Raw genomic sequence first — 18,180 nt, forward strand, 5'->3', positions numbered from 1 at the left:
AAAAAAAAAAAAAAAAAAAAAATCTGTACAGAGCGATATATATCAATGAGGAAAAACAAGCATAAAAAGACCATAAAATATACAAAAATATTAATTGCAGCTGCCTCTCTGCAGATTGATTTTTCTGCTACTTTTTACTTTTTCTGTACCAAAAAGTTTTCTCTATTAAGCACACATTTACTTTTTCAACCCAACATTTATTATAAAGGGAAAAAGATGAATAAAACCAAGAATGAAAGTTGGGAGGGGATGGAAACAGGGGTGACACTCATCTACCTGACATGATTTAGGTGTCATCAATGCTGGAGGGCTGGGATAGCGGGAGGCCTTCCTGCCTTCGGGCAATTCCTTTAGGATTTGTAGCTGGCCATTCCTTGCTTTTCCATTACAGCATGTATCACAGCTTCTGTCCGAGGGCATTTGGCAGAAGCAATCTGGTGTGGCAAGTTCTAATCTCAGTGAGACTCTATGTGACCTTGGACAAGTCAGTCTCCCCTTTCCCTGGTTACCTACCTTCCTGAAGGAGATTTTCCAAAGACTTTTCCAGGAAACAGGATAAGCTGGAAGATTCTGGCCACAGGGCAGGCTTTTGTTCTTTTTCAAAATAAAGATAAGCCCATCCCAACATCCTATTTTCCACTAACTTTCAGTCTCTTCCAATCCTGCTAGCTATTAATGTCTTCTTTTTTTTTTTTTAATCTCTTCCAGGAAATGATCGAAACGGCTTAGATTTCAACAGGCAGGTAAGGACATTCAGAAGAAAACCTTTATTCTATAAATTTTGGGGGTCATTCATACTGTGTTAGGTGTGGGGACACAAAGAAGATTAAGGGAAGTTTGAGGGTGTTTATTCATAGACTCATAGCTCTCAGAATTGAAAGGAGTCTTTCAAGGGCTTTGGCATCCAAACCCTCCCCCAATCCACAATCCAACGTTGGGGTCACCTCTTCATTATGTCCTCAAAAGAGTACTGACAGCACAGCCCTATTGAGGATTATCTGCAGGCTGGATGTGGTCTGGAATCTAAGACCACAACTTTTTTCCCATCAAAGCTCAGCTTGAGTTGCCTCTTGGGCAAGTCTGTTTGCGTGGCCTGACTATGTGTACAGGAATTTGTGAAGGTACAAAAGATGGAGGGTTGGGTTCCTCAGGGAACTCCTGATTGATTGATTTATTCATTTATTTCTAACATTTTTATTGAAGTATAATTGCTTTACAATGGTGTGTCAGTTTCTGCTTTACAACAAAGTGAATCAGTTATACATATACATATGTCCCCATATCTCTTCCCTCTTGCGTCTCCCTCCCTCCCACCCTCCCTAGCCCACCCCTCTAGGTGGTCATAGAGCACCGAGCTGATCTCCCTGTGCTTTGTGACTGCTTCCCACTAGCTGTCTATTTTACGTTTGGTAGTGTATATATGTCCATGCCACTCTCTCACTTTGTCCCAGCTTACCCTTCCCACTCCCCGTGTCCTCAAGTCCATTTTCTACGTCTGCGTATTTATTCCTGTCCTGCCCCTAGGTTCTTCAGAACCTTTTTTTTGTTTGTTTTTAGATTCTGTAATATGTGCTAGCACATGGTATTTGTTTTTCTCTTTCTGACTTACTTCACTCTGTATGACAGACTCTAGGTCCATCCACCTCACTACAAATAACTCAATTTCGTTCCTTTTTATGGCTGAGTAATACTCCGTTGTATATATGTGCCACATCTTCTTTATCCATTCATCTGCCGATGGACAGTTAGGTTTCTTCCAAGTCCTGGCTATTGTAAATAGCCAAAGGAACTCCTGATTTAAAAGAAGAAGATAGAGGACAAAACAGGGGAGCCAGGACAAAAAGAGCTCTGGAAGGAGGGTGTAACCCAGCTCAGTGGGACAATGGAGATACAAGCTGGGCGCCTTTAAAGGAACGAGCTGGGTGGAGTTCAAGATAGTCGGGGAGGGTTTCAGCCAGGGGAGGGTGGTGTTGGATGGATTGAAAGATGGGTAGATCTGGATGTGTAAAGAGGAGGGTGAATGAAGAGAGGACCTTCCCATTGAAGTTAGAGGCTGATAGGAAGATTGGGGGCTGAGGGCGAAGACAAGGTGTGATGTCAGAGGCAGATGGTGGGAGGGTTCACTGGGGGGACAAAGTCTAAATTGGAGACAAGCAGGAAGCAACACTGGGCCCTAGAGTGAGGCAGAGACGTGAGAATTAGAAACAAAGTCAGAAAGCCTGGATTTGGGTCCCGTTTGGGCCACCAGCTAGCTGTATAAGTTTGGTCAAGTCACTTAATATTTTTAGTATGAGTTTTCTCAGCTGAAAAATTAATTTATTTCATAAATTTGGGGTGGGGGAGGGAACACGTACTGTGCCAGATGTGGGAATACAAAGGAAATTAAGACATGATCTCTTCCCTGGAGGAGCTCACAGTCTAGATTGAGGAGTGGGGGAGATAGAGATAGAGGGAGAGGGAGAGGGGAGGGGAGAGAGAAACTCTTGAGTGGATAATTATAATACAATCTCATTCATGCTTTATTGGAGGCATGTAAAAAGCATATGGTGTCAAACAGAAATGAGAATACTTCGTTCTCCCCGGTAGCTCAGGGCAGGCTTCACGGAGGAGGTGATATTTGATTCTAGCTCTGAAGAGTCAGTAGAGTTTGTCAAGCAGAGAAGAGTGGGCTAGAGAAGGAGACAGCCAGGGGGAAGGAAAGACAACCGCAATCTGGGGATACATTTGATACTCACTAGGGGTCCTTCCCACTCATATCCAGAGTCCAAGTTTAGAAGCAAGCCAGGGGTGGAGGTCAAACTCAGACATATGTTCTTATCCTCCTTTATCTGTAGAGTGATTTGAAGTCCCTACTAACGTTTCCTGAAAGGCTTTTAACTCTGGGTACATCCTTCACAGTCGGAGAGGAACAATCTGGAGTCCTAACCCAAAACCTCTTAGGCAACTTCTGCAATTGTGTTCATTGGGGAATTTTGCTAACACATGGAGGCCAACTACTCTCCCTCTCCCCTCAAGACCTAAGACAGAGGTAGGCTTCAGTTAAAGACGCATCTAGGTGAGCTACGAGGAAGGACTTGCAGCCAGTGTGGCTTATCAAACAATGGAAGAGCTACCAAGGGAGGGAGACTGTGGAACCAGCTTCTCTCTCAAGGTCTTTAAAGATGAGACAGATCCTCATCTAAGGGATAGTTTGGCCAGGTTTGTTTTCGGGGCAGGAGGATGGAGGACATTCCCGAGGATTAAGTGATCCTGAAGGAGCCCTCGGCAGGTTGGGATGTGGCCTGTTGCCTGTGCTTTCCGAGGGTCCCAGCCCAGGGTCCACCTCTCATGGTCCCTTGGACGAGATGTGGAGGAGCCCATCCCACACCAAGAGGTGGTGGCACCAGCCCAGCCCGGAGGTGACCCGCTGCACAGGCCCGGTGGGTTTGGCTGCCTGTGTGATCTTTCTAGAGCTTGGGAAACCCTCGTGCTTAGGACAAGGCTAGGGACAGCCCCTCTGGCCCCAGCAGCCTACAGAGAGGCCCCGGCCCTTTGAACATCCTTTGGGGTATGGTTTCCCCACCAGTTGGGAGAAAGTTTCCTGGCTTCTGTCAGGGGAGGGCCTCACTAGCGTTCACTTCCCTTCGATGAGGCTCGTGGGAAGGGGGCAGTTCCACCCTCCCCTGGGAAGGGTTTTTGCGTTTCTCATTACTGACAAGAACAGACACATAAAGATCTTTTCTTTAAAGAGGTTGGAATTTTGGAGGAAGAGAGGCTCAGCTGGTCACGCTCATTTACACACTTAGACTGGAGCTCTTCTCTGTGCACAAGCACACATGTCCACACCCTCCCTAAGGCCCTCCTCGCTCCCTCTCACTGTCTCTCGGATGCCTCAGATACCAAGGCCCGCACCCTCACATTCTCACCAGTTCACTTGCGGGCCTGCAGGTGGGCATCAGGATTTCTCAGGCCCTTGCACTGACAGTGATACCCTCGTGCTTCGTAACAAGGGAAGTAAACCAACGTTGGTGACCCCGAGGCACTGGGCAAAGTGCTTTTGGCACTTTGTCTCATCTGATTCTCACTGTATACCAAGTGTTACTATCCCCCTTATACAGGTAAGGAAATTGCCTCCCAGGCAGCCCCACCTGATTAGGCAAAGGATTTGAGAGATTAAGTAATCTACTGAAGGTCACTCAGATTGGTCAGCTGGCAGAGCCAGGACTTGAACCCACATCTCTTTGACTCCAGAGCTCATTTTACCCATGATGCCTTGCAGCAGCATCGTCTGCAGTCTCTCAACTCCCGTCTTCCTGAACGTACACATCGTCCTTAGAGAGAGGCCTGGGAGCCAGCGGCTGAGTGTGACCTCACCATGACTAACTGGGAGGAAGTGGGAGGTGCAGGGAGTGGGGAGGGAAGGAGTATTGTGTAGGAGCGGCCTCTGTGTCTGATACAGAGACGGGGTGGCAGACGCAGGAGAGCAAAGGATGAGTCGCTGCCCTTGGTGAGGCTCACGTTGGAAAGCCCCAAGCCAGTCGGTGCAGTTGGGAATTGCAACCAGGCCCTGGGCGCACTGCTGTCCTAAGGTTGCATGAGCGAAGGACGCTGCCTCGTCATGAAGTTTCGTGCTGAGCCTCTTAACTTCCTCGTCCCAGGAAAGCAGCCTGAGCCTGTTTGGGAGATAACTGTGAGCTGACCCAGAGACCCAGAAACAGGGCCACCCCTCAGTCCCTAGGAAAGCTTAGGACAGAGTTGGGAGGCAACCGAACAAGGCCAGATCCCTGGACAGGGAATCAGAGGTCCTGGGTGCCGGTGCTGTTTCCACCCTACACAGTCCTCTTCCCCTTTCTGGGCCTTAGTGTCCTCATGAATAAAAGGAAGACATTTGCTTGAGGTGATTGCTAAGGCCCCTGCAGTCTGTATGTTGTGGTTCCATCAACACTCTCATGCCATATTCTGTTTGGTTTTGCTTCCACTTTCCTTTCATGTTTTTCTTTGCAGAGAAATGGGAAAGAGAGTGTCCATTTCTTCACCCTGAGCTGTAGAGAGTGAGGAGAAAGATGTCACATGGAATCTTTCCAGCCTTTATGATCTTGTGTGGTCCAGCGAAAAGAATCTTCTGAAATTCAGGGGCAGAGACAGGAGGACCCAGCAGGCTGGATCTAGGGCCACACATTCATTCTTTGAATATTTAGTCATTCCTAAGAGCTGGATAGAGGGTGTCATTGGTAAGAAGATAAATGGCAATGAACTCTGCAGTGCATTCTGTAAGACGCATAAGAGTACTGAGCTCTGAGATACTGCCCAAGGATGTCACCAAAGAGATGGTGTTGAAGCGGGTGACAAGGGAAGAGAAGGGGGTTTGATTGACTGGCAGAGAGGGGCGGCAAGAATATTCCAGGCCTAGGAGACAGTAAGGGTGAAGCCTCACTATGTAAAAGGGAACTGTGAGAAGGTCAGCATGGGATGTGATGGTGGAAGATGAGGCTGGGCCAGATTATGCAGATCTTTGAATACCCAGCAAAGAAGTTTATTTATTTATTTGTTTATTTTGGCTGTGCTGCATGGCTTGTGGCATCTTAGTTCCCCAATCAGGGATTGAACCCGGGCCCTCAGCAGGGAAAGCACAGAGCCCTAACCACTGGACCACCAGGGAATTCCCAAGAAGTTTAGATTTTATCCTGTGGGCATTTTCAAGCATAACTAGTTTGATTTAATGGAAGAGCCTTAGAAGGGGGTGTGGTGTGGAGGGAAGGAAAGATGAATGATGCACTGATGCAAGAGAGGCCTGATAGGCTGCCATTGTGGTAGGAGGAGTGGGCAATGCCAAGGAGAGGGATTAAGCACACAGACTTAGAGCCAGACGACCTGGGTTTGACTCCTGGGCTTGGCACTACCTGGCGGTGTGACCTTGGGCAAGTTCTTCAGCTTCTGTGTTCCTCGGTCTCCTCATCTTACAGGTGGGGAGAATAATGGTACCTATCTCACAAGGCTGTTGTTAGTGTGTGTGTGTGTGTGTGTGTGTGTGTGTGTGTGTGTGTGTGTGTGTGCGCGTGCGCGTGTATACCTCTTAGACAATGTCTAGAACATATAAACTGCATAGGTATTTGCTATTATTATTCCTGTGTCAGTAAAGCATGGAGAGACTCAGATTTGAGAGAGATTTTTGGTATAAAATCAGGAGGATTTTGTCAACAGTTTGGATATGGACAGCTAAGGAAGGGGAAGGGTCCAGCAGGATTCTTAGGTTTCTAGCTTGGGATACTGAGCATTAGTGGGACTGTAACAAGAGATCAAGAGAACGGGAGGTCCAGCCAATTTGTCCAGGTGATGGGAAGAGGACGAAGGGCAGATAATGGACAATAGGCGCTCAATACATGATGAGAAATTTGGATCCGGAGCCCAGAAGACAGGTCAGGACGCATACTGAGGAGTCACCATCGAATCGTGTTAACCAAAGTGATGGGAGGGAGTGAGGTCACCTATAGGGAAGGTGCGCAGACAGGGATGAGAACCCAGAGCAGACCTGGAGAGAAGGAGCATGTAGGGGACAGGCTGAGGAATGGGCACCCAGAGATGAGACCAAGAAGGAGTGGTTAAAGGGATGGGAGGGGAACCACAGCCACAAAGGAGAGACTTTCATATGAAGGTGGGGATAGCAGACAGCATCACAGCATGCAGTGATACTGTAGAGCCCCAGCCTGGAAGTGGCCACGGTTTGGCAGTGAGGTGAACACTGGTGGCCTCATCGTAGCATCTCTAGCATCTGTGGTGAGAGCAGAAGCCAGATTGCTGTCGTCGAGGGGTAAGGAGAAGTTAGGAAATGATGGAGACGAGGACTGCAGAATTCCCTTTCAAGGAGTGGTATGATAAAGGGATGCAGATGTTGGCTGAAAATGGAGACAGTGTGAAGGGAAGGTGTTGGGGATGAGGGAGACTTTGGTGGGTTGTGGGCCTGGGGAGAGATAGGAGATGCCATAGAGGAGACAGAAAAGAGAGAACATGGGTGGAGGGTTTAGCCTAGAAGAAGAGAAGGGCTCTTCTGGGAGGCAGGGAGGGAAGGCTGAGTGCCCTGTGGGTGAAGTCAGGAGCCTGAGGGACAGCTTCCTGTTCACAGAGTTTCTCCACTTCAATTTCCTGCTCTTTTTTTTTGGCTGCATTGGGTCTTCGTTGCTGAGCTCAGGCTTTCTCTAGTTGTGGCGAGCAGGGGCTGCTCTTCATTGCGGTGCGCGGGCTTCTCATTGCGGTGGCTTCTCTCGTTGCGGAGCACGGGCTGTAGGCACACGGGCTTCAGTAGTTGTGGCCTGCGGGCTCAGTAGTTGTGGCTCACAGGCTCTAGAGCGCAGGCTCAGTAGTTGTGGCGCACAGGCTTAGTTGCTCCGTGGCATGTGGGATCTTCCCAGATCAGGGATCGAACCCATGTCCCCTGAGTTGGCAGGCAGACTCTGAACCACTGAGCCACCAGGGAAGTCCCCATTTCCTGCTCTTTCAACCAACAGCTAACTTCAGAAGAACATTAGGAAGTATCATTGGCTTAAAGGGGCTTGGAGAGTCCACAGTGACAGATGCACACCTGGGAAGCCTTGCCCTGCTCTGTGCCGGTGACTACTGGGCCCCTCGTCATCCAGGGCTGTGGGTGTCCACCAGACCCATCAGAGCAATGTCTCCACCTATGCTGTTGAAAGCTAAGTCTTGCTAGAAGACTTCACAAAAGTTCTCTGAGGCCAGAAGAGAGTCTGAAGCAAGCTGGCAGGTGTCTCTGTCCCTGAGCTTCCTACCCCCAAAGCTGAGACCCAGTGGCCTGGGATTCTATCTCAGCCCCAGGCCTGGCAGCATTCTCGGCTCACCTGCGGCCGCAACATTCAGCCCTCCAGTGCCTCTCTCGGGAACCCGTCCAGCTAGTCCAGAGCAGTGGTCCCACTGCGCTCCCATAGAGCGTTTGGTTTTGAATCAAATGGGATTTTCCTTCGCCGTTTTCATGACTGTGAGCTACCACGAATTCTTTCTTTTTATTTTTGAATTTTTGAATTTTATTTTATTTATTTTTTACAGAGCAAGTTCTTATTAGTTATCTGTTTTATACATATTAGGGTATATATGTCAATCCCACGGATTCTGTCTGCTCCCGGCATGCGTTGATTGTAGTGTTTAATCAGCTCAATGGGACATCTTCTCTAAAATCAACAAAGTTCAGCCTAAGGAAAGTTCTCTGCATTCTGAATGATGGAGAGGCTTCTCCGGGGAGGCCCATCATGGAGACACAGGGGAGGCAGGACCAGACTCTCAAGTGAAGGTCTGCAGTGAAGACATAGTGAGCCCCTCCGCCAGGCACCCAGAGAGCAGCCCCAGGAGGGCCGGCACCACAGTAGCTGAGCATCAGAGGACAAGGGAGGGAATTAACTGACCACATTTGACCGTTTAGTTGCACAAACCTGTGTCTAGCTGTGAGGGGTCAGAGGGGAGTAGAACGTGGTCCCTGCCCACGGGAGCTCCCAGCTGGTGGGAAGAAAATGTAACAGAGGCTGCGGAGGGGAGGGAGGGCCCCCGCACTGTAATAATGCTGATGGGGCTGGTTCAGTGAGTCTAAGAAAGCCAGGCAGGTGTGTAGAGCCAGGGGTAGTTGGCCCAATAAGCTGGAGGGAGACTCTGAGACCTCCCTGTGAAAGACCTTGGAGGATGAGAATTAAGGATGGCGAAACTCTTGATCCTCTGAGGCTTGTTTCCCTCTGCTGCAAGAGCCTTCTTCTGGTCCTGTACTTCCAGGTTGAGGCAGGATTCCTGAGGGTGGATGGACAGACTAAGAGAAGAGGATGCAGAGCCAGCCAGCCACATTTTGCTCAACCCTAAGCAGTAGGGTTGGGTTTTAGAGTGTTGATGTCTAAGATCCTTTTTCTTTCCCCCTCCAAGGTACCAAAGCAGTTGAAAAAAAATAGATACAGGAGCCTGAGAGATAGAGCTGCAGTGGGGGACAGGGTTGGTTTTTTGTTTGTTTGTTTTTAGCGTGTTCTTATCGCCAAAAAGAAAGTGACACGGCTACCCCAGGAAACATTGCTATAAAAATCATTTAACAATAAAATTACAAAGACAAAGTAATGACAAAGATAGTGGATAATTCTACCAGAAAGCCTAGATGGACAAAAAGTGTATAGTGGACATCAAAACATAGCTCTTATATCTTTGTCAAACAAGAGGAGAGGAGCACAATAAAGTATTGTTTTTAGGAGATACCCTTTAAAAAGTGTACAATTTATTCTAAAAGGCTGCACTTGAACAACAGGCCAGAACTTATATTCACTTAACTCGTTGGGGGACGCGGCTTTGATGTGTAGCCACAACGGACTTTCAAAGGCCTTGCTCCAGAAATAAATACATCCACCGGGCCCAGATAGAGCTGGTGGAGAACAGACCATAAAGTACCCTCCTAGCCAACAGGCAGGTCTCAGAAGGTGTCAAGTCGCACACACCCACTTCCTTCTAAGCCTGTGTTCTTAGCCTTATCAGACCGAATGTTCCTTGTAACAAGGATGCTATAAAGCCCCTTTAATATCCTAGAATGAAATTTATAGAAAACATACATAAAAATCGGCAAGATACTCTAATTTGAATAAGGATTCAAAGGAGAATGAAAAAAATTAAAATGATATAATATGTATTTCAGCAAGTAAATGCTTGGGCACATTCCTCTGGAAGGTTTGATGAGATAGTAGGATGCTTGCACCTATATGAATGTGACAGACACAAGTACAGACTGATATTGGTATGCTCTACTGGCAGCTGAAAAGCCATGATTTTCCAAAATGTTAAACAACTCTTGGTAAACTTCCAAACAAAATAAAATATAATCTTTCCTCAATTTATACAGAAAATGGCATCCCGGAAAAAGTCAGTGCATATCAGAAGTGTGCAAAAGATATGTTGTGCCTGCATAAAAATTGGAATTGGGCTCTAGGCTCATGTGATACAGGCAGGCTTTTTACTGACACGAGTGTCCAGTGGGGCATTTGAAAGTCAGATGCGAGTTGTACAGGACACGAACAAGAATTTCTTGTCTGGTATTGTCTTCTGCATTGCAGGATGTCTAGAATGCCTGTTCTCTGCCTGGTAAATGCAAATAGAGCCTCCTAATTATTAAGACAGAAAAACCACCGCATAGATTTCAGAGAATGACCAGGTTTGCTGTCATCCCCAGTGAGGACAGCTGACCTAGACTCACCAGGGACATAGGTCACTTCTACCAGGAGGCAGAGGGCGAGACGTTCCTCTAGCTGTGATCCTTCCACACAGAAAGACAGGACAGTGGAAAACGGAGGCTCCCCAGCACTGGGAAGAGGCACCCCCAAATAATACACCCAGACCTGCCCTCAGAGAACTTACTTGCTATCCAATAAAGGAGACAGGTCTGAAAAGTTCCTTAAAATGTCAGAACAGGGGATATGTAAACCAGTGCAGCTTCAGCAGGGAATAAGCTGGGCTTATTGAGTAACAAGGTTGATGGAGAACAGAATTTTCAGGCAGGAGATCATTGGTGAGAAGAAATGATTCCTTTCTCCAAAGTGATTTCCCCATTGTAGTCAAGATAATATAACAATAGAAATAGTTATTGGATCCTGCCTGTGTGCAGGTGCCGAGCGCCAAACGCTTCATTTTTATCGTTCCATTTATTACTTAGAGCGACACTGTGAGGTCATTGGGATCGTTCCAATTCTATAGATGAGAAAGCTGAGACTCTGAGAGGTTAAGGAATTTTCCCACAATCACTCCGTCCATAAGTGGGGAATTTAAAGCCAGGCTGGCCAGACTCCAGACTCCATGGCTCTCCCGCTCCATGGCCCTGCTCGTCTTGGAGGAGGCGGTTCCACGTAGCAGTTGAGCCGATTGTCTGTGGTGGCCAACCTCTCCACGTCTCACAGTCTCATCCAAAAGTGAGAACAGTCATAGAACCTACTTTTCAGTCATGTTGTAAGGGTTAATTATAGATAAGATACATAACTTAGAATAGGCTCTGACATATAGTCATCGACCAATAAACATTAGCTGCTATTACTTCTGATGAATGAGAACCCATCATTCTCTCTTCCCCTTCCCTCCCTGGATGGCTGCTGCACTGGGCTTGCACCGGTTGAGATGGGCTGCATCTAAACTGGTGTTTAGATGTCATCAGAAAGGCAATTTTTTTCTGAGATCCACGATCTCTCCATCTAAGCTTCCCCCACCTACCCCAAGTTTGGGTGGGAAGCAAATGATGAGTGTCTTCGCATTTGGAGAGGTGGAAATTTGTCCTCCTTTGCCAATCATGCTCTGCTCTTTGGCCTGAGGCTCAGCTGTCAACTGTGTCCTGTTTGTGGCCTGGGCAGCAGCCTTGGCATTCGATGGACTGAGCCTTGTTGAGAGCAGCACGGTGCAGAGCAGGTAGGAATGGGAGTGGCCGGGGTTTTCAGGAGCCCTGACCCTAGAACACCCTGGTTGACCCAGCTACCCACAACAACACCACAAAGCCTCTCTGGGGGTACTGGGTGTCGGGCCAGCTCATTCAGGCTGCAGCACGGGCACAGGCCCACAGTGCATCTCGATGCGGAGTGGAGACCGAATGTTCCTCTGCGCTCAGGTGTGGGGTGGAGAGTGGTGAGGACACAAGAGGAGGAGGGAAGTGTTGGAACCCTCTCCGTGATTCTGCAGAGATCCAAAAGGGGGTTTTCTTTGGAGATTTGAATGAGTTGCCTCTGGTGGGTGTAGATTCTGGTAAAGCAGGGCCAGTTCATCCCCCTCTCACGTAAGAGTCTTTTTGGGGCAGGGGTCTTGAAAAGGAAGCTGGATTTGGCCCCAGTGACAGAAGAAGTTAATACCACCCTGGGTTGAAAGGCTGGGCCGAGCCCTTCATAAGCAGTATCTCCTTGAAACCTTACAGCAACCTAGAGCAGTAGCTTTTAGAACTCCCATTTTACAGATGAGGAAACTGAGTCTCAGAAAGGTCAAGAGACTTGCTTGGAACCAGGATTCAAACCAAGGATGATGGGATGTGCGAGGCACTTTACCTAAAGTTATATCTTACTTGATATTACTTCATCCTTATGACAGCCCAGTGAGGTAAGCGTGATTATTCCCCTTATACAGCTGGGGTAACTATAGCTCAGAGAGGTTAAGTAATTTTTACCCAAGGTGGAGCTCAGATATACAACAGGCCTGTCTGACTCTACACTGTGTCAGGCTGCTTTTGCGAGAGACAGAGAGATCCTGCAAATCGACAAGCCCTAATGTTGCCCAGAGCCCCTCATCTGATGTCTGCACAGTACTTTTCCACAGGTCCCAAGCCCTCGCGCTCACACCGCAGACCTCTCGCGGCCGGGGCTTGCCAGCTCGCATGGCAGAGATGTTATCTGCAGGCTCAGGGAAGGCTGCCAGGGGAAGGGTGGGGCGAAAAAGGGTTCCTACCCAGAGGGTTCCCCTACCCCAAGTGGAGGAGCGCCTCCCTGGGCCTGTGCGTGACAAGGGTACAGGGAGGAGGGGGCGTTTCCTTGTGCGTGTGCCTGCAGGGCAGGGGGTGGGACCTGCCCTTCTCGTTGCCCCCCTGTCGGAGGGCTGTCGAGGCAGCTCTAGTACCTGGGAGATTCTCCTTCTCCCAGAATCACAGCTGCGGCAGAAAATAAACTTTTCCACCTCAAACGTCCCTCTCCTAGTCTAGCCTGAGAATGGCTTTGGAGGCCGCGCTTAGGGCTCAGGAGCTGTTTCCTTGTAGCTGCTCAGTTCCCTACCAGGCCACATCCCATCTCACGGCCCCCTCTGCTTGACAACTTACAGAGGACCCCATTAAGCCAATAAGTTTTAACTCACAATAGCTATTAAACAAGTGTTATCATTCTCATTTGACAAGGGAACTGAGACTCAGAATGGTAAAGTGACTTCAATTAAGTGGCAGAGCCAAGACTTATTCAACGTACCTTTATTCAGTGTCTACTCGATAATAGGCGCTGTGTCCAGTGCTGGTCTGCTGCCTCCAAATCCAGCTTATCCTACTAATCGGCTGACCCCATCGCCCCCATCGCCCCCATCGCCACCTGGGCCTCTGCTGCTTTTGTCCAGATCCAGTGTCAGGACTCCCTTCCCTCTCCCCTGTGAGGCCACTAAAATACCCTTGGCTCCCAACCCCCAAGGATCCTTGGTTCACACCCTGTTTTGTTTTTCTGGCTTGGCAGCCCCTCCCCTGAGCTGGCATCTTCTAACATTTTCTCCACAGAGTTCGCTGGCAGGGACCGCTGCAGGGTGTCTGGTTTTAGGCTTGCAGATGGCAGTGTAGTGGTCAGAGGTCCAGCTCTGGCGTCGCACAGACCTGGATTTGAATCTCAGCTCTACCAACAGAAGCTGCGGAACCCGGTCACTCACCCTCCCCAAGCCTCAGTTTCCGCCTTTGTAAAAAAAGGGGGAAATCATAGCGTCAACCTAATAGTATTGTTAGGAGGATTACATGCAATCTTGAGTGTAAACTGTCCGGGACATAGTAAGTGCTCAACAAACTGGGCTAGTGTTGCTCTTGCAACAGTTTTGGTTCTAGATGCCCCGTTTCACATCAGCCTGGCTCCAGCTTGTGCTTCCTCTTAGCTCTGCCCTTGGGAGCCTCTGAAGGCCGGAGGTTCACCGTTTTCCAGATGGCAGTTCTGCTCAACTGCTGGCATCCCTCTGAGTGCTCTTACTTGTGCCCTTGTACCTGACTCAGCCTGTTACTAGAGGAATAATAAGAAAAATATGCCAGACTCAGTTGGTGCCGGGTAAATACAGGCATGCCTCACCATACCTAAAAGGGTGGTTCCCGAAATATTGTACCTAAGTCAAAGTTTTATCGACTAAATTCTTTTTTTTTTTCCACCAAGAACCTGCTATTTAAAGAAGTGTTACACTGGATCTTTTCAGAGAATAAAGCATGCCCTTTTACAGTCAGCTGGAGCCAAGCATCATTTATAGGGTTTGCTTAAAGTGAGTTACATATCAGTTTGGCTTTCCCTCGATGACATCTTCTCAAAGAAAGTGTGTGATCCTAACAAGGAAAATTTTAAACTTTACCCCATCACTGTAGACTGGCTCACTTGAGGGCTTGGAAGTGGGTTTTTGCAGGCCAGTTGGGTAGCTGGTAAACTGAGGCCCAGAAGGATTTGGACACCCAGTCCCTGGGCATAGATGTTGATTCGTGCCGGGACCAGTGGTGGAGTGCTTCTGTGCCCCGTGTCCCGGGCTGGGACTCTCAGAGGTGAGGCTGCTAGGGTAAGAGCCCCCAGGCCAGAAAGGGTTAACACCACTCTGGAGGAGAAAGCAGTGCAGCCGCCCAAAGGCAAGGAGTCCCTTCCTCTCTGCAGTGAACCAGAGCCAACTTCCTTTCTGAGGGTTTGGTGCTTCCCCTTACACTGGAACTGGTGGGGCAGAGAACAACCTCCTGGCTATCAGGGCACTCCCCAGCCTGGCCTTGCCCGAGGCCTGGAAGAGACAGACACTCTTCTGGAATAAAGCAGGGTGGGGAATGGCAGGACCTGGGGTTTGGGACTTTGCCCAGAACCTGGCCACTCAGCAAGGGCCCAGCACTCTTAGTGTTGGCTGCCCCATCCTGCGTGGGCGGAAGAAGGATCGGGGGAGTCTAACCTCACAAGGGACCCCCAGGCCCCCTTCTTTCCCCGTCCTAAGGACTTCCAAGTACCGCCGGGATATGAGCCTCTTTGAAATGATGGAAGTGTCCTGAAAGTAGAGAGGAATAAAGGAAGAGGCAGCACCTTTACAATGGTGTGTTAGTTTCTGCTTTATAACAAAGTGAGTCAGTCATACACATACATATGTTCCCATATCTCTTCCCTCTTGCGTCTCCCTCCCTCCCACCCTCCCTATCTCACCCCTCCAGGAGGTCACAGAGCAGGGAGCTCCAGCTCGACTCTGTTTTGAATGAGCCCCAGGACTGGCCTCTCTACCCGCGCACCCCCCCGCCCCCGCCCCGCCCCCTCACTCCCCATCGCCCTGCCAGCCCCTCGTTCATCTTTCCAAACTCAGCTCAGATGTCTTCTTCTCCAGGTAGCCCTCCAGAAGATGGGAAATATTTGAGGAAACAGTCTATATTGTATTGGTTACGGTAGAGCAGTGCCTGGCGCAGAGCAGACTTTCAGTAAGTGTTTCCTAAGTAGATGGATTGATGGATAGTTGGAATGAACCTATCCGCCCATGCCTCCATCCTGGGTGCCAGGAACTCCCATCTCTCTGCTTTTCAGGACCTTCCGCTCCTCATGCTGCTCTGCCCCCTGTCGTCTTTCAGCCAACGATCCGCAGAAACGCACCCCTTTTCCCAGGGAGGTGAGCTTGCTGGGTGTCTGCATATAGCGTGTGTGGTGGGCTCCATCCAGTCCGCTCTGGTTAATATTTCCCAACTTCGCCACTTGCTGGCTGGGCCCCAGGGGTTGTTGGATGAGGCGTCTTAGCTGTTTGCTCAGTGGGTGCTGGGTGCCAAGGCCTACCCTCTAGGGATCCAGGGTCTGCACATAGGACTCTGGCTAACCTAGTTTATTTAAACTCTTTGAGGTTGAGAGTTCAGTACCAAGCTATGTATCTCAAGCCAGAATAGGCCCTTTACAAATACCCCTTAGGGAAGACAGGACTGAGGTTCTCCTGGGACTGCCTTCTCCTGGCCACTTCAATGGAAAGTATGGTTGGGGATATCCAGTCACATCTGATATCACTGTGACTTTATTTTTCGTCAACTGTGGAGACAAATTTGGGTTGAGCTTCTAACTCTGGAGTGAGTCAGAGACACATAAACCCTTAGGGCTAAAGGGTCCCTTAGCACCTGTCCCCCTGTTCCCAGAAGGGTTCCACAGATCTCTGCTGTCTGGCACCAAGGCTTTCCTCTTCCTTTCTCCTATCCTGTCTGTCGATACACTTATTTATTCATAATATTACATCTTATGGCTAAATTTTCACCATCTACAGTGACATCTTAAAAGAAGAAAACAGCAAATTTTTATAAAGCTCAATGTATTCAATTTTAACAGTCTGAGATTTTGCATTTTTTTGGTATTAAAATATTAATGGTATGTAATGAAATGATGACCTGAGTAGGTGATACTGGTTAGCTTAATATTATTTGGCAAAATAAAAGAACACTCTCTGAACTCTGAAAAAAAAAAAAAAAAAGATTTACTTGTCAGGAGCCTCAAAAGCTTAGGAACCAGTGTGATTCCAGCCTAAGCTACCTCCTGGGGCATACGTTCTACTGCTGACACCCCTGACAGATGGCCGCTGGCTCAACACCTCTGCCAAAGCTCTCCCAGGAATTTGGGACTCACCACCCAGAATACAGCCCCCTCCAGGGTTGAGCGGGTTGCAGTGCTTGGCCATTCTTCCTCCTGATAGACCCCATCAATCTCCCTGTGATGGTGCCCCCGTGGTCATCATTCTGCCTGCCTCAGCTCCAAGGCCCGAGTCCATCCCCTTCACTTGACAGCCGTTCAGTATTCGAGAAGAGTTCTCACGCCTAAGTCTTCCCCTTTCCATGTAAACATCCAGAATTCCTTCAATAATTTCACGTGTCAGGTTTCTGATTTTGCCTTATTTAAAGCAATTACACACATAGTACATGAATGCTATGTATACTTTCTTGTAAAAATATTTAATAATAGAGGTAAACAAGAAGAATTTTGTTCCCTGTTCAGCCTCAGCCCTCTCCCCAGAGGAAATGCCTCTTATCGGTGTGGTGTGTATGTGTTTAGAAGAATCTTCTCTCTGCACGTACATGGATATGAATACAAATGGAAATGTATAAATATACGTGGAGTTTTAAAAATGCATATATATGTACATATGTAGGTAGGTATAAATTATACAGTGTGTATTCTTTTGAGACTTTCTTTTGAAATTTAAAAATAAGATTTATAGATTGTTTCATGGCAGTACATATAGGATTGATTATGATTATTGTTAATGACCACATACTGTTCTACTCTTTCAATGTAATTTTACTGTTCCATTGCCCTATCAGTGGGCATTAGCTTGCTTCAAATATTTTTGCACAATGCTATACAAACTCTTTGAACTTGTTTGTGCCTTGATGCCTTTATATGTATAGGTTTCGGTCTGCCAATCACCCTCTTTAAGTGTAGTATCCACAAGCGTACGACATTCAATACCCAGATAACATCTGGCTAGGCCAGAGCACAGTGGGACCCTTGGTTCATTCATTCATCCATTTATTCATTCAACAAAACCTGGTGGAGCAGGTACCATATCTTTATTGTGCCCTGATTTCTTTCCAAGCCCAGATAAGACAGTGGCAGGCCTGTTCCGCCTGAACTTGCATGGTTAAGTAGGGGAACCTCCCTCCATACTCTACTGTACTAGGATGGTACAGCCTACCCTACAGATTTTTTAAAAGATAATTGTATCACACTTTCAACTTACATGCTCTTAGGGTCAGTTAACACCTCTCAAGTCTTTTTTTAAAAATTTACACTGTTGCCTCAACTTGTAAAGTTAATTTTCATATTCTTAGTAAAAGATTTTTACATTTCCTCTTATGTTTTTTCTTATTACTTTCTTCCCTTCCTTGCACAATTTCAAGATTTTTTTTTAACCTTGATGTCTTTGTGCAAGGTACTAGCTAGCCCTGCTCGTCATACAGAGATGTATGCAGGGCACATACATCATCATACTCTAAGGTACTGATAGCATTCTTAACAAGACTGGACGATGAAGAGAGTCCCATGACACGCCGTTGGAGACATCCCTCCTGGATGGCATTGATTCATTAACTAACACTGTCTCAGCCCTTATGACCCCACCTTGACCTCCAGAGACATGTATATGTGTATACATACAATAATTGCAGCATTCACCTGAGCCTCATTACTAAGAACCCTATATAAAAGGAAATGAGCCTAGTTTGGCATGCCTTTTTAAGTCAGTGTGATACAATAGAAAGAGGGTTGATTCTGGATCTGGTCAGACGTAGGTTCAAATTCCAGCTCTGCCACTTTCTAGCTGTATGGCTTTTGGGAAATCCTTTGACTTCTCTGAGACCCAGTTTTCTAAATTCAAGGATTATTGAAAGTATTTATACATCAATTCTGCATCTATTTAATTAAGCACTTACTAAGTGACAGACAAGCAAGATAGGTGTCCCAGGTAATAAATGTGCAGAATCATTAACTGCATATCGTTTTGGTGACAAAAGTAGGGAAA

General features: G+C 47.7%; 1 protein-coding gene across 3 annotated transcripts in view; it reads left to right on the forward strand.

Moving 5' to 3' along the window:
* POU2F3 (POU class 2 homeobox 3) overlaps positions 1-18,180 on the forward strand; it is an 88,243-nt gene that overhangs the window by 31,417 nt on the left and 38,646 nt on the right. For 2 of the 3 annotated variants that reach the window (XM_007450606.1, XM_007450607.1), the window contains exon 3: positions 709-743. The exons of the other annotated variant lie outside the window; for it this stretch is intronic. In XM_007450606.1, the coding sequence (XP_007450668.1) occupies positions 709-743 (35 nt within the window). The remainder of the gene's footprint in view (positions 1-708; positions 744-18,180) is intronic. 3 annotated transcript variants of the gene reach the window in all.

This window comes from Lipotes vexillifer, unplaced genomic scaffold (assembly GCF_000442215.2).
Source record: "Lipotes vexillifer unplaced genomic scaffold, Lipotes_vexillifer_v1.1 scaffold352, whole genome shotgun sequence".
NCBI classification, from domain to species: Eukaryota; Metazoa; Chordata; class Mammalia; order Artiodactyla; family Lipotidae; genus Lipotes; species Lipotes vexillifer.